The sequence below is a fragment of the Chelonia mydas genome, chromosome 3 (assembly GCF_015237465.2).
Source record: "Chelonia mydas isolate rCheMyd1 chromosome 3, rCheMyd1.pri.v2, whole genome shotgun sequence".
In the NCBI taxonomy this organism is placed as follows: domain Eukaryota; kingdom Metazoa; phylum Chordata; order Testudines; family Cheloniidae; genus Chelonia; species Chelonia mydas.
In genome coordinates, this window is record NC_057851.1 from 53505658 (window position 1) to 53522226 (window position 16569).

Here is a 16569-nt window from a genome sequence, read left to right on the forward strand (position 1 = left end):
TACTTTGTTAATTCTGGTCACTGCCATGAGTATAAATGAGGATTATTTGGAGATCTGCATGTTGGTCAGATACTTGACTCTGGTCCATTTTAAAGCATTTTTAACATTAACTTTCACCTGAATATCCTTTTGATTGAACATAAGGGCAAATACACAAATGATGACTGTCATAAATATAAAGGGAAGGGTAAACCCCTTTAAAATCCCTCCTGGCCAGAGGAAAAATCCTCTCACCTGTAAAGGGTTAAGAAGCTAGGATAACCTCGCTGGCACCTGACCAAAATGACCAATGAGGAGACAAGATACTTTCAAAAGCTGGGGGGAGGAAAAAACAAAGGGTCTGTCTGTGTGATACTTTTGCTGGGGACAGAACAGGAATGGAGTCTTAGAATTTAGAAAGTAATCTCGCTAGATATGCGTTAGATTATGATTTCTTTAAATGGCTGAGAAATTGAGCTGTGCTGAAAGGAATGGATATTCCTGTCTTTGTGTCTTTTTGTAACTTAAGGTTTTGCCTAGAGGGATTCTCTATGTTTTGAATCTAGTTACCTTGTAAGGTATTTACCATCCTGATTTTACAGAGGTGATTCTTTGTACTTCTATTAAAATTCTTCTTTTCAGAAACTAAATGTTTTTTCATTGTTCTTAAGATCTAAGGGTTTGGGTCTGTGGTCACCTGTGCAAATTGGTGAGGATTTTTACCAAACCTTCCCCAGGAAGTGGGGTGCAAGGGTTGGGAGGATTTTGGGGGGAAAGACGTTTCCAAACAACACTTTCCTAATAAAAATAAACCCAGATAAACGTTTGATGGTGGCAGTGGAAGTCCAAGTGCAAAGGGTAAAATAGTTTGTACCTTGGGGAGGTTTTAACCTAAGCTGGTAAAAGTAAGCTTAGGAGGTTTTCATGCAGGTCCCCACATCTGTACCCTAGAGTTCAGAGTGGGAAAGGAACCTTGACAATGACATTGCAGACAGGGAACTAAAATACAAGGGATTATATGACTTACTCAGTGCCAAAAATGAGTCAATGGCAGAACTAAATATAAGAATTCAAACAATCCTGCCTATCCTATTCTTATCATATCTTCATTAACTAATACTGTTTGAAGACTCTGTATCCTCATTTGCTGGAAATATTACAATGCAGTGGTGTCTTTTCCTTAGGGAGATCTGGGACCTGCTGGTTCACCAGGAGCACCAGGGTTACCAGTGAGTATGTTCATGAAAGAAACAGCTTATTTCTTGGGAAAAGTTGAAAAAAAATGTCAAAGCATAAAAGATGCTCATCCACACTACTAATTACTATTTGTGGAGTACCAATAGTTTGCTAGAAATTTTATAGACATGTATGAAGACAAGATCCTTGAGCTACAGAGTTTCCAATCTTAACATCAAAGCCTTTTTAATAAAATGATAGGAGAGAATGAGATAAATATGTGATGCAGGTCTGAATTCAAGGTTGCTTATATATACTGTGTCAAAAAGTATATGAGATTGTTCTGAATCTCCTCAGTTTATTACAAGGCAAATGAAGAAGCCATTTTATTTATTCTTGGAGATAAAAAGGCCTCTGAACATATTTCTAATATGTTGACATTAGGAGATGTCTCTGAAAGGCATTTAAGCTCACAGGGACCCGCCAGAAATTTTGTTGTAGGTGTAAAGATAAATACAACTATAAAGGTAAATTTTAATTGTTCATTTCTTTTCGTGCATGAAATAAATGCAACTTTTCTTTAGATTGCAATTTCAGTTCACTTAAAAAAAGATATCCTCAGTTTTTCAGCAGGCAGTATGATAACAGCACTCAGTTTATGCAAATAAACTCATTACTATTAAATTTGGGAAGCTCCTAACCAGTTCAGGAACTGTTTTTTAATTGTGAATGTGTATCATGAATTTAAAAAGGTAATGGATATCTGTACATTGTTTCCATTAGCCACTGTTCCAATAAGAGAAGAACACCAAGATTAAGCAGTTCAATTTAGTTAAGGTCCTCTAAAATAAGTAAAAAGCAGGGCTTTGGAGCTGTGCTCTGGCTCCGCTTCAGCTCCAGGCAAAAACCTGCAGCTCCACTGCTCCGGAGCTGCAGTTGCTCTGGCCGCCCTGGGGACTGCTGCTCGGGCGGTCCCCAGGGCCAGCTGCATTAGCCGCTGCTCAGGCAGTCTCCGTGGCCAGCTGTACCGGCCACTGCTTAGGCGGTCCCCAGGGCCAGCTGCCCCAGGCCGCCCGAGCAGCAGTCGTATGGCTGGCCCTGGGGCTTTTCCAGCTGCAGCCAGTGCTGCTGGCTGCGGGGCCGCCCGAGTGGCTGGCTGCAGAGCCTCTCCAGCAGCAGCTGGTGTGGCTGTCCCCAGGGCCACCTGAGCAGCTGGCTCCCGAGCCAGCTGCTTGGGCGACCCTGCGGTCAGCCACACTGGCCACTGCAGAAGTCACAGAGATCATGGAAAGTCACGGAATCCATGACTTCCGCTACCTCCAGGACAGACATAAAGCCCTTATATAACTGTTCATTCTCTGGTTTCAGAGTAACAGCCGTGTTAGTCTGTATTCGCAAAAAGAAAAGGAGTACTTGTGGCACCTTAGAGACTAACCAATTTATTTGAGCATAAGCTTTCGTGAGCTACAGCTCACTTCATCGGATGCATACTGATGAAGTGAGCTGAAGTGAGCTGTAGCTCACGAAAGCTTATGCTCAGATAAATTGGTTAGTCTCTAAGGTGCCACAAGTACTCCTCTTCTTTTTGTTCATTCTCTGTGGATTTCTCAATGGTTATGTCCCAAGTCATGTTTCAGTGTAAAATATTGTTCTCAATTCTGGCTGGATACAAAATATTTAATGAGTTTGTTTCATCTCTGACGTAAAGCATGCCATTACTTGTGATTCTGTGAAGGCCTGTAAAATAAAGTATTTGCTTTAACATTTTATACTAAACAATTTTCATTCATAAATTGAAAGATCTATAACAGAATCATTATAGTTTATTAGTCTGGGAAGAACATTGGGAGTTTTTCCAGATATCTTACTTTAGGGGAGATTGGTCCAGTTTGACTGGAATTCATTCCCTAGAATCTGGGAAAGCCACTTCTTTTCCACTTGGGGACATTAAATGTCTTTGTATGTTAAGCTGTTTTCTGAGTAAGAGTTTTAGAGAAGCTCATACTAAGAAGCTAAAAAAAAATCCAGAGCCCCCACTTCCATAGAGCTAATCCTTCATTCCTTATGCAGCCAAAGCTTCTGCAGCAGTCAGTGGGTCAGATCCTTAACTGAAGTAAATCATCATAGCTCTGATGGTTTTGTTTCAAAAAGTACAGTTAGAATAAAAGAGTTATGTCCGTTACTGTCTTGTATTTATCAAATATCAGAAGGAAAAACATTTGTGGGTTTTGTGTTTGTTTGCTTCTTGTGAGTAAACAAGCTGTTCATGTCATTTTTTTAAACTTCTGAAATACCTACTTCAACATGCCCCTTCATTATATGGTAAGTAGTGGGGGACAAAGGAAGAACATGTCTGGTATTAACTGTTTCAGCTAAGGCAGGGTATCAGAACTCTTTGCTGTAGATACAGAGTTAGTACAGGTCTAATCATGAATCATGTGTTAGGAACTGATGGACAAGATGGAATTAAATGTTAGATGAGTTGGAGGGTACGATAAATTAGGCTCCTTACCTTAAGCAGATGGTGTCCTACAGCGGATGGACACTTTTGAATTAATGATGATACTCTTCACTACCTTGGAAAATAGGTATAGTCAACTTGGTCTTACAATAAATGCCAAGAGGAAGAAGTGGTTTCATTTTGGAAAATGGACAATATATAAAGTGTTGAAATGCAGCAGGGGAGTTGTAGAACAAGTAGAATCTTATGTGTACCTAAGAAGCCCGATCAGGGCCAACAGTTGCATCAAGGATAAGTTTAAAAGGGGATGTGCCTTAGCCAAAAGTGCTGCACAGAAATTGGTGAAATCATGGACTGAAAAAAACATTACATTTGGTACCAAAATGAAAATTTATCAGACTACTGTACTGACAGTATTACCCTATGGTTTGGAAGCAGCTGCCTTAAATGAAACAGACATCAGAATGCTGGAGGCAGTAAAGATGAGAGTTCTTTGAAAAGTGGCAGGTGTAAAGTGGAATGATTTAAAGACATTGTCAGGAGAGTAGGATGTGAAATGAGGGTATGAGATTAGACCCAAATTGAAAAGATTATGAAGATGAGGACACTGCGGAAGGAAAACAAATGATAGGATGCCAAAGAAAAATAATCCAAACACAACCAATGTCAGTGAGATCTGAAAGCCGACCACCAACTAGATAGTGGGATGTGTGCAGGGACATGAGCAGGCTGGGCTTAAGGGAGCAACAAGTCATGGACAGGAAGGAATGAAGATGCTGTACTGCTCCCGTATCTGCATGGATTCTCTGGGATGAAAATAAGACGACTTGGAGAGTGATTTTCATTTGGCTAAACTAAGCAGTATTTGTTTTTGGACAAGGAATTGGATAAATATGAAACAAAAATAAACAACTGTGTTTTAAAGCATTTCTTACAAAATACTTCTGAAAGGTCTCTGAAAGCATTTAGTGAACTGTTAATTACGTGAATATTTTGACCAAATAAGCATAATATTTTCTGTTTCATTTAAAGGAAATGGATATTTTACATCTGTTAATTTAGATTTTAAATGTTTCTTTTTGGTCTCCCTCCACAGGGGAAGACTGGATCTCCAGGACCACCAGGAATGCCAGGGGAACCAGTGAGTGCATGTTTGAACTCTGGCTTATTATGTTGCCATTCCTGCATACTAAATATAAAATGGAAGATTTTATATATGTGTGTGGTTTTTTTCTCATTTAAGGGTGAAAGAGGCCCTGTAGGAGACATCGGCTTTCCTGGGCCAGAAGGGCAATCTGGAATACCAGTAAGTAGTTAACCATATAGCTAGTGTCTCCGATAAGTATAGGCTAGTGGTGGCTAGCCCCTCCTGCTGCCTGCACTGCTGTGACTACACTCTACTTTTAGTACACTAGCTCAGATATTGTCTCCTTGAGCTTGGAATCACAACCCCAGCTCCAAGCATAGACATACCCTTCATGTGCTCCAATCAGCCTTGTCAGAGATTACAAAATAAATAGATTTGACCCTGATAATATATGGAGAGGTAACCTCAAATGAACATCTGGTGCTGTAGAACCAGGCATTGATCATGCAGGTCCAAGTTCATGCTGGATGAGGGTTGCGATTGTCATGGGTAATTATATTATTGAATATGCCCTGAGGGCCCTTTGAATCCTGTTGACAAAAAGGATCCCCTGTGGGGGGGGGGGTTGTTTGTTTGTTTGTTTGAGTAGGGATATTAATCCAAGAATTCATATAGAAAATGGGGCTTCACCTAAATGAAGAGGTCAAATTTTTAAAAAGTGTCTTTACCCAGTGTTTGCCATTGTACTGAATAGAAACTGGTGTGTGTTGAGCACCTTTGAAAATCTGACCCTAGAGCCTCAAATTCATTTAATTAGTAAAAATAATAATAGTTATTTCTATTCTGGCAGTACCCAAGGGTCTCAGGCAGGACCAGGAAGCTAGCTAGCTTCATCCTCTGGACACCATAAAGATGGGTCACTATGCACAATATTTAACTGTCTCGGAGCAGCGACTTGTCCTTCTGTTTTTCTGTAAAGTACAATGCACACAAGTGACTCTTACTGAATAATAAATAAATAGCAATAGTTGTAACGTTATATGGAGTTAAAGGTGGTTAGGAGTAACAATAAAGTCGGTATTGCCAAGCCCAAGCATTAAAAAAATCATGAGCCAGCCCCCCAAAAATGTTGAGATGGGTGTAAAAAACATGAATTTAAATATATATACATGCCTTGTGGGTTTTGAGTCTTGAGGTTCGCTTGGGTCTTATTATTCTCTTATAATTGCTTGACTCTAGAAAAGCACCAGATATCACAAGACTCACAATAAAATTGCAAGAGTTAGCAACACTGTACAGTAGTTTTATGTAACATATTCATCTAATAATACAGTTGTCACCAGTGGCTAATGCTGCATTTGTGCTCACGAGCCCAAGAGCAGGCAGAGTCAGAGTGAGAGGTGCAGGTTCATTGAACATCTCTTTAAACCCTACAAATTCAGCCATAAAGTAACAAACCTCTAATAGCAATATTTAAATTGCAGTCTAACAGGGAGGAGTAAATTGTAAAAATATTGTGTGTGTGTTTTGTTAGGCTTATATTTTCTTTCTTTAATGTAGAAACAGATTTTATTCCTCTTGGCATTGCAGTCAATACAGGTATAATGGATGAGCTGGCCTCCCTGTTACTTTAGCACCTCATTAACAAAATATTTTGAGCTAAGCTCTGATTCAGAATCTTTATAAGTGGTCAGGTTGGTAGAAAGACTATGGCTGGGTTTTGAGAGCCTAGGCTGAGTCTGATGGGCTGGCATTTACAACTAAGAATATCATTTTTTAAATTGGGCAATGTGGAAGTAAGTGAGCAAGGTTATAAAACCTGTATAGAACCTGTACTTATTCTACTTTACTTTCTTCCACGTCAAATTTACCCAGTTTAAAAGGTCGTCTGAAACTCTACATTCGTTAATGCAGCCCCAAAGCTGTAGTAGTGACTGCCATTGCCACTGGGGATAAAATTTAGGAGATCTCCAGAGAGAGAGAGAGAGAGAAATCTATTCCTCATTTCCCTCAGCATGATCTCTCTCCCTGCCTCAATCAATTTACTGTATGAGCAAATGCATAGTCCTCATGGAATTGCATTTACAGTGTGCAAGGAAAATACTCTCCATGTGCATATTCCTCAAATTCTTCCTTCTCACTCAGCAGAACCACACTGGTTCTGCTGCATCTGGGGCCCTCTGTGACTGTGTGGAGAGGGGTCTGGATTTATCACAAATTGAATTCAAATATTTCCGGGTTATTTAGAACAATGGGCACTTAGGTTGGTTTATAGCTTTACCTTCAACTTCCCTTTTCATCTGTTCTCTGAAATGTCGCAGCAATTAAGGGCCAATAGCTACAATAAGAGCAATGTGTGCTATATGTTAGTGCATGTGTAGAATTGGGAACATTTGCATTCAGTTCCATATCCATGTTGTGGAAAACAAGTCACACCATCTGTTTGGTTCAAACAGTCTGAGGTCTTTTACTGAATACAAGCATGCAGGGAGAGGGAGACAGAGATGATCACACGCAGGTACCACCCTGTTCTCTCTCTGTCCTGCCCCTATAATACCAGTCTTATATAGGTTACAAATCCAAGCCAAATGATACATTTCCTTATTTTTATCACTCAAGCATTGTTAGTAAAGCCTTATAAGGAGATAAAATAAAACGGTTTCATAATTAGTACTGTGCTGATGCACTTTGTTATTATCAAGATCTGCGGTTTGACTGTGGCAGCGTCTTGTCTAAGGGCTTTTGCAGGGTTGGGGGGGGGTTGCATATAATGGACAGCTAGGAACTTTTGGCCCTTTAGCTTTTTTCTAGCTAGAGGTTGGCCTAGTCCGTTATCTGGGTCAAATGCCACTGCCCAGCATACGCAAATGCTTAGCTTAAGCTAAGTCTTACAGGATGCAGGCCTGTAGGCCTCTTGCGTTACCGCTCTTGCCTATGTTGCATATAGTGCATAGATCTTGCCGCAGACTGGGATGGGGTAGGGTCAACAATAATTTTCCCCCACATCCATAAAGACTCTGACTTGCAGAATTCCAAATTCAGTTGTCTTTCAAAATTGCATCATCATAGAATAACGTGTTGACTAAGATGTTATTTTACCTCCTCATCTCCAATCTAGCATGTTGTGGCAGTGCAGTTTAAGCTCAAACTTTCTTCTCTCTCACATCTTCCAGCTCTTTACACTTGACTTCAGCCATCACCAAAACACAAACATCTGACTCAGCTATTTATCTTTACAAATATTTATTAGTGCCATCACAGATCTAAAGGTTTTCCTTGCCTGTTTCTTATTTTTTAAAGTATTTATTTACCTGCGGTTATAGTAAATTGTTAAAACACAGTTTTCTCTTTATAGGGAATAAATGGAAAAGATGGATTGCCAGGACCTCAGGTAGGAAAACATAATTTGGAATGGTTTCAGAGTAGCAGCTGTGTTAGTCTGTATTCGCAAAAAGAAAAGGAGTACTTGTGGCACCTTAGAGACTAACAAATTTATTTGAGCATAAGCTTTCATGAGCTACAGCTCACTTTATCAGATGCATCCGATGAAGTGAGCTGTAGCTCACGAAAGCTTATGCTCAAATAAATTTGTTAGTCTCTAAGGTGCCACAAGCACTCCTTTTATAATTTGGAATGTTAATATATTTCATATTTCACAGGTAATGTAACTGTTAGTCCTAGACAATTACTTTCAGCTGTGTTAATAAATTAATGTATAATCAAGTCGTTAAGCAAGGTATTTTACATTTTCAAAAAAAATTATTTTCAGGGTCAGATGGGAAGAGCAGGTGACAGAGGTCCCAAAGGAGAACGTGTAAGTCTTGGTGTAATAATCCTTTCTAGTATATACCATTATTTGACTTTGCGCTTTGGAGAACATCCAGATGTCTGTCTAGTATACTTTTAAATCTTTGAGACAAAAGCAACAAATATTTTTTTGTGAACTCTATTAAGTGTCGGCTTTTTGGTCTTGAGAAGTTCAGGACCAGAGGCCCCCCTGAATTGGGGAACTAGAATTTTAGAGGAAAAATTCAGCATTTGTGAAGAAAAAAGGTTTGTAACATTTTTTCCTAGCAAAGAGGGCCTTGACAATATAAATCAATCACTAGGTTGGAAAGGAACAAGCAGCGAAGCTCTACTGCAGCAATGGGCAGTTGAGGGAGCAATAAAGTTTCTCCCCTTCACTCCCCAGGAACCCAGCACGCACATATGTTTTATATAAAATGATTCAGTTAAGTTTGAGTCAGGCAGTGAAGAAATCATCTCAGTTAGGCAGCCCCGTGCATAGCAGTGTGATTATGGTGCCCAGGAATCAGTTATATTTTGGGGAGGTGACAAAAAATTATTTTGCAGGCTCACCCAAAAATGCTAGTTCTAGTTCTGTCTCCATCAGCAGTTCTCCACTGGCGGTGTGTCTCTGTTCCTCAGAAATAAAGCCCCAGAATTGCAGTGTAACATCATCAACAACACATTTTAGTTGGAGAATCAGAAAATTCTGTCCCTAGGGTGGGAACGGCGAACTGCGGCCACTTGGTACTGCGGGGGACTGTGCCTGCGGACAGCCCACAATCAGATTACCCTGATGGACCAGAGGTTGCCCACCACTGCCCTAGGGTAACTTGTGAGGAGGAACTAAAGATTATAGTGTGGAGAAAGAATGAAGTTTGTATCATTGTTAAAATAATTTCCACCTGTGTGGATTAACATTTTGCAATTTTCTATTCCCGCCGTTAAAAATAAAGGACCCAAATTAAACTTATGAGCCACCTTCTTATTAAATGTTCCACTATCTACAGTGTTATATTACTATACCTTGACCTTTACGGTGTTCTTTAATTTTATTGATTCTCCATACAATTAGTATCCTTTGAGATAAAGATAAAGGAAACGGCCACCCAAACAAAGGTTGGACACTAAAACATACATTGGGTGCCCTACAACTTTTCTAACTCTTTGAAAGTGTCAACTAGTTCTAGCAGTACTTAAATATAATTGACGGGATTCTGAGCAGCGTGGCTGCATTGGGGCAGAGGAGCCCACAAGAAGCAGCTTCAACTTCACCATTCTGCACAGTAGACATTCCTGTGCTGCATACACTCTGCTACTAAGGAGTAAGATGCTAAAAAGGGGTAGGAGGGGGGGTCATGGCCCTTGCTCCTCTCTGCACCAGAGTTGGACTCTGACACTAGGGGGAGAAATCAGTTCCATCCTAGCGGATGGAGTAGATTGTATACCTTTGCCCACAAAAAAGCCCCAGGAGCAATTATGCCTGCCTCTGCTGCTCTTCTTGGAGCACAGCTTATCTCCTTGTGCACTGTGTGGAAGAGCCGTACTTAAAACATTCATTCACTTTTTAGAGATAATGATGGTTCCAGTGGTACTTGCCATTTTAATTATAAAGAACCTCTCACAATCTTGTAAAACAGAAGGACCATGAATGCACCCACTGTACTTCTGTGTTTACACAATGAGGATGAAATTAGCCTCCTCTCTTGGAATCGCTTTTTCAAATTCTGCAGTTGTTCCGCAAACACTAGGCCCATTGATGTCAACTGGAGATTTGTATGGGGAACAATTGCAGAATGTACAATAGAAGTCTGCATTGCAGATAAGAGATCTGCAGTGCCAATTGGAGGGGAGAAATTTAGTTGGAGTTAGGTATTAAAGCCCTGCTCCTGTAAGAGAGATTGCAATGATTACAGAAAATAGCACAAGTCAGTTCATTCTTGCAACTGCCTCCCTTGATTTCTCTCATTCCTAGCACCAATACACCTTCAGGTTGAGAGCAGCTGTAATGATTATAAAATAAGAGAAGCATTAATCCTTCAAGGGCAGAATGAAAAGGAGAAAATGTTTATAGTGTTGAGGATTTCATATCTGAGGATTTGTAGAGTCCAGTTTGAGAAGGAATGGGACCAAGGTGGATGCATGTAGGCTGAGATAACCGTACATTCACCTTAGGTGATTAGACACTGCAATGATAGGTACTTTATAAATGGCATACAACTTGAGATGGCACTGGATGCCATTTATAAATCCTAATGACTAAGTCACTTCATCTGGCTCTGTCATCTGATTTGCCTCATGCACCCGGACTAGAGCCATGTTGGCATCCTGTGAAATAACCAGTTTTTTTTTTAAAAAAAAAATGCTATTTCAGGACTTCAGTAATTTTTTGATGTAATTTTATTGGTAGAACTTCAGAATCACTTTTTTTATTAAGATAGAATATGCCCAGTATAGTATTTTTAAATTGCTGTGGTATTATTAAAATACTGTAGACTCCCAGAAGTGCTTCTATCAGATCACCTGTTCCCTGCAATAGAACCTTTGTCAAAGAGAAATCAGCATTTCTAAATTTTTTGGTGAAACTCTTATCCAGGCTTAAACTACTTAATTCTAAACCAGTAAAATGGTAATTATATATATATTTGTGTCACTGAAACTCTTAAATCAGGCTTCTTGTAAATCTACTTTATTTCAGGTTGCTATTTAGTTCATAGTCTAGTTTGAATTCATAATGATGGCAAAGCAGAATTGGGTCTGTTGAAGTTTCTTCCAGGCCCAACTTCAATCTAAAAAAGAGAAATCATACCGATGGTTATTCTTCTTCCAGCTTTCAATATACTCACTCCAGAACAGGATTTTCTCATCAGTCTCATTTTAGAATGCTTCTCTGGCATTCAGTTTGCCAAGGAAAAACTAGTACATTGGGCCTGATCCTTCAGTCCTTATTCAAGCAGAACTCCCATTAGAATCAGGAAGGAGCCCTTTTTATGAAAACTGTAGGAGATCTGTATCTGGGGATGACATCAGGATCCTTCCCCTACTTTAGATTTTTCAAGATGCTCCAGTCGTTTCCTGTATGCTTTAGGAAGTCTGCAAGAGAGAAGCCCTCTCCTATAAATCTTAGATGCTTCGTACTTGAGAAAGCACTTTTAGTCTCCACTCTCTGCAGAGCTCCTAAACTGCATCAGTGCTGGGCTTCTTCAGCCACATCCTTCAAAGCAGGCATAATCCTTTTCCTACTCTCTTCCCCCCTTACAAGTTCCACAATGACTGAGACAAGGATTCCACTGGAACCTTCATTGCATTTATTATTTATTAGTAGCATCTGGGCAACTAGCCATGGACCAGGACGCCACAGTTTTCTGCGCTGTTAAATACTTGCACACCTTACAAAGGTGAATTAGCTGGATTAACTATGCATGTGCAGCAAAGCCTTCTTCAGATGTATTATATTGTTTTCACCCAAAAATACAATACGCATGCTCAGTAGACTTCCATGAGAACCTAAATGGCTGCAAATTAATGTGCTTCAGTAATACTGACGGAGAAGCTGTCTAAAAAACATCATGTTAACGTATTCTCTGAATACATAGCTATAAGAGAATGTTATTGTGTCACTCTGATGTCTTAAATGTGCACTACTGTTAGCAGTTTGGGACAGGTTACATTGATAGATTGGTGACAGGTTTCAGAGCGGTAGGTGTGTTAGCCTGTATCAGCAAAAACAATGAGGAATCCTTGTGGCACCTTAGAGACTAACATATTTATTTGGGCATAAGCTTTTGTGGGCTAGAACCCACTTCATCAGATGCATGGAGTGGAAAATACAGGAGCAGGTATAAATACACGAAAAGATGGGAGTTGCCTTACCAAGTGTGAGGTCAGTCTAATGAGACAATTCAATTAACAGTAGGATACCAAGGGAGGAAAAATAACCTTTGTAGTGGTAATGAGAGTGGCCCATTTCAAACAGTTGACAAGAAGCTGTGAGTAACAGTAGGGGGAAATTAGGTTTAGGTTTTGTAATGACCCAACCACTCCAAGTCTTTATTCAGGCCTAATGCGATGGTGTCCAGTTTGCAAATTAATTCCAGTTCTGCAGTTTCACGTTGGAGTTTGTTTTTGAAGTTGTTTTGTTGAAGAATTGCCACTTTTAGGTCTGTTATTGAGTGACCAGGGAGATTGACGTGTTCTCCTACTGGTTTTTGAATGTTATAATTCCTGATGTCAGATTTGTGTCCATTTATTCTTTTGCGAAGAGAATACAACAAAAGTTATTTTTCCCCCCTTAGCATCCTACTGTTAATTGAATTGTCTCATTAGACTGACCTCACACTTGGTAAGGCAACTCCCATCTTTTTATGTATTTATACCGGCTCCTATATTTTCCACTCCATGCTTCTTATGAAGTGAGTTCTAGCCCACGAAAGCTTATGCCCAGATTAATTTGTTAGTCTCTAAGGTGCCACAAGGACTCCTTATTGTTTTTATTAATATATTGGGTGGTGAGGTTACAGGGTTTGGGGATTCTTCTTCGAGTGCTTGCTCATGTCCATTCCTTTCTAGGTGTGTGCACACCCACGTGTGCGGCTGTTGGAGATATTTGCCTTAGTGGTACCCGTAGGGTCAGCTGTGGCACCCTCTAGAGTGCAGCGCTCATGCCGCAGTATATCAGGCATCACCAGCCCATGCCCTCTCAGTTCCTTCTTACCGCCTATGGCGGTCAGTCAGAGCGCCTCTCTTGCTTGACAAGAGCTAGAAGTTTTCATCTCTTGGACTTCGGGCCTCTTGTACATTGTTGATAGTGTTAAGTAGTTGTTAAGTGTTAGATTGTTAGGGTCCCAGCGGGGACCTTGCCCCAGGCGGGGCATGCCGCAGGCTCCTGAGTCCTGCTGGGCCAATACAATTTTGATCTTTGCGACAGTCTTAAAAAGTTCCAGGATTCCCTTCCTGAGGGTCAGGCTCAGGAGTTTGGCACACACGTACCTGCAGCTGATGGGCCACATGGCAGCATGCACGTATGTGGTCAGTCGGTCCCAGCTTCATCTGCAACACCTGCAGACATGGCTGGCAATGGTTTACGTTCCCAGCAGACACCCCCTGGACCGAGTGGTCACGGTACCAAACCACGTCCTCTTGTCCATGGACTGGTGGCTGGACCCCAAGTCAGTGCTGCAGGGAGTTCCCTTTGTGTCCCCATCACCATAGCTCACCGCGGTCCTGGGCTGGAGGGCCCACCTCCACATCAAGTCCAGAAAAACACATGCACTTAATTTCTTATAGTTTTACCATCAAGGTCAAATACCAAATCTGTTCAAATGTCTACTGTATTTCTTTCTCTAATTTGTGCCTGGTATATTAAGTCTATATATTCCTTATTACAATATCATGACAATGGCACATAAATACCCCACTGATTTATTATCAACTGACTCAGTAGAAACTGTAAAAAGAAAAGGAGGACTTGTGGCACCTTAGAGACTAACAAATTTATTTGAGCATAAGCTTTCATGAGCTACAGCTCACTTCATCGGATGCATTCAGTCACACAGCATTATGCAAGGCATTGAATTTAGCCGTATGGAGTGGAAATCTATCAACTTCATGAAAAAACTCATACGGATACAGACAGACATCATCTTCCTTTCTAAATGCAAACAGATGGACATCATACCAAAAGGACTGAAGGTAAAAAATCCATTCTGACAGCTTGTGCCACACGCTCTCAAAGAAACTGCAGAACCACCTTATCAACATCCTCTACAGCAAACAGGGAAAGATTAAGAATGAGCTTTCAAAATTGGATACTCTCATAAAAAACCAACCTTCCACACAACATTATGCAAAGTAGAAACTGTGTTGCTATGATATATTTCTTTCCCTTCCCTTTTTGTGTGCACTAGAGCAGAAGTGGCCAAAATATGGCCTATGGGACAAATGCAGCCCACAGAGTTCTGCAATGCATCATATGGCTACACTCAGTTTAATAGGGAGGCATGTCCCATTGAGAACACAAGTCAAATTCCAGTGCAGCTCCCATTTAGGCACAGCTTGTAGATACTTGATGTACTGAATGCTAATTCGTATTCAGCTCCCCTTAACATTTCATTGAACTACTAGCGTTTAGCAATTTTTTTCTCTTTACAGTATAACTCCTGTTAGCCTGTTTATATGTATCTTGTGTCCCTTCTACCCTGTTTCATGTGTTACCCTCTACAGCAGGGGTGGGCAAACTTTTTGGCCTGAGGGCCACATCAGGGAATAGAAACTGTATGGCAGGCCATGAATGCTCACAAATTTGGGGTTGGGGTGCGGGAGGGGGTGAGGGCTCTGGTTGGGGGTGTGGGCTCTGGGGTGGGACTGGGGAAGAGGAGTTTGGGGTGTAGGAGGGTGCTCTGGGCTGGGACCGAGGAATTCGGAAGGCTGAGGGGGATCAGGGGTGTGGGAAGGGGTGCAGGTTCCAGCTGGGGGTGCAGGCTCTGGGGATGAGAGGTTTGGGGTGCAGCAGGGTGCTCCGTGCTGGGATCGAGGGGTTTGGAGAGCGGGAGGGGGATCAGGGCTTGGGCAGGGGGTTGGGCCATGGGGAGAGGCTCAGGCGTGCAGGCTCCGAGCGGCGCTTACTTCAAGCGGTTCCCAGAAGCAGTGGCATGTCCCTTCTCGGGCCCCTACACAAGGAGCGGGGCCATGCGGCTGCTTCCGGGAGCCACGCAGTGCGGCCCCCAACCCTGCATCCCAGAGCAGGGCCGTGCCGCGGCTTCCGGGAGCCGTGTGGTGCGGCCCCCGCCCCGGTGTCCCAGCAGGGGCTTGTGGACCGGCTTAAAACGGCTCATGAGCCGGATCCGGCCCGCAGGCTGTAGTTTGCCCACCCCTGCTCTACAACCTGCTGCTATTAGGGTCTGCTGTAAGTCTTCACTAGAGAGAGAGAGAGGAAGGTTAGGCTTTCTGTGGTTCTAGTCGTTCAATAGTTTGGCCTGATCCCATGTGACTTTAGGCAAGTCATTCAGTCTCTGTGGGCCTTAGATCCCCATAATCAAATGTGGATGATAGTCCTACCTCAAGGCATGTTGTGAGGATTAATTAAAGATTGTGAGGCGCTCAGATACTATGGCAGGGGGGACCATAAAAGTGTGATCGATTGATAGAAAGAAAACTGCTAAGCTCTTGATCAGGCATAACGATCCAAGAGCTTTTAATTTTATTTTCATCAATCTTAGAGAGAGACCATGTTTTGAAACCCAGTAATGCTTGGTGTTATCCTTCTGAATGGTCTTTTATTTCATTCTTGTACATCAACATTTTCTTCAGGGGTGCTGGAACAATTTGTATAGTGGGGGTGCTGAGAGCCGTTGAACCAAACTGTAAACTCTGTATATGATGTAAACCACTTCAAGTCAGGGGGTGCAGCAGCACCACCAGCACCCCCACTTCCAACACCTATGATTTTCTTTGTCATTGAATGTAAACATTACAACAGATGAAAAGAGAATATTATCTCCTTTGTTTTTCAAAGAAAGCATCAGCTTCTGAATCGTTTTCCAAATATGATTCCCTCTCCAAATGGACATCCAGTGTCATTCAGGAGAGAAGAAGTTTCTTCCCAAACATTCTTGATTGAGTTTTCACATTGGTTGATTAATATATAACAACAATCTTCTCTATGATTCTTATTTTGAATAGGGAGATCAAGGTATTCCAGGGGACAGAGGTCCACAAGGTGAAAGAGGAAAACCTGGCCTTCCAGGAGAAAAGGGGGTTATAGGACCTGCTGGACCACCAGGAGACAGAGGCTACCCAGGATCACCAGGTCATCACGGTTCCCCAGGTCCTCCAGGTCTTCCGGTAAGAAAATAAAGAGCTCTGGTTGGTTGCTGGTGGAACCTAGAGAAATAAACACTGTGTGTTCTGGGGAGCAGAAATGAATCCATACATATCCAGTACAACACATCACAAATACTGAAGTTACTTTGAGCTGTGTAATTGTTCACTTATCAAATGAAAAAAAATCAGTGCAAACAATCAAGACATAATTTTTAGTCTTCCTTTTTTGTTTGATGGTTTGTTAGTGTTCTTTACCTGA

General features: G+C 41.5%; 1 protein-coding gene across 7 annotated transcripts in view; it reads left to right on the forward strand.

The window, feature by feature from the left end:
* COL19A1 (collagen type XIX alpha 1 chain) overlaps positions 1–16569 on the forward strand; it is a 316775-nt gene that overhangs the window by 269586 nt on the left and 30620 nt on the right. For 6 of the 7 annotated variants that reach the window (XM_037894282.2, XM_043542459.1, XM_043542460.1 and 3 more), the window contains 6 exons: positions 1164–1208; positions 4713–4757; positions 4860–4922; positions 8059–8094; positions 8473–8517; positions 16170–16331. In XM_037894282.2, the coding sequence (XP_037750210.1) occupies positions 1164–1208; positions 4713–4757; positions 4860–4922; positions 8059–8094; positions 8473–8517; positions 16170–16331 (396 nt within the window). The remainder of the gene's footprint in view (positions 1–1163; positions 1209–4712; positions 4758–4859; positions 4923–8058; positions 8095–8472; positions 8518–16169; positions 16332–16569) is intronic. The other variant, XM_043542458.1, reaches the window with a different exon arrangement.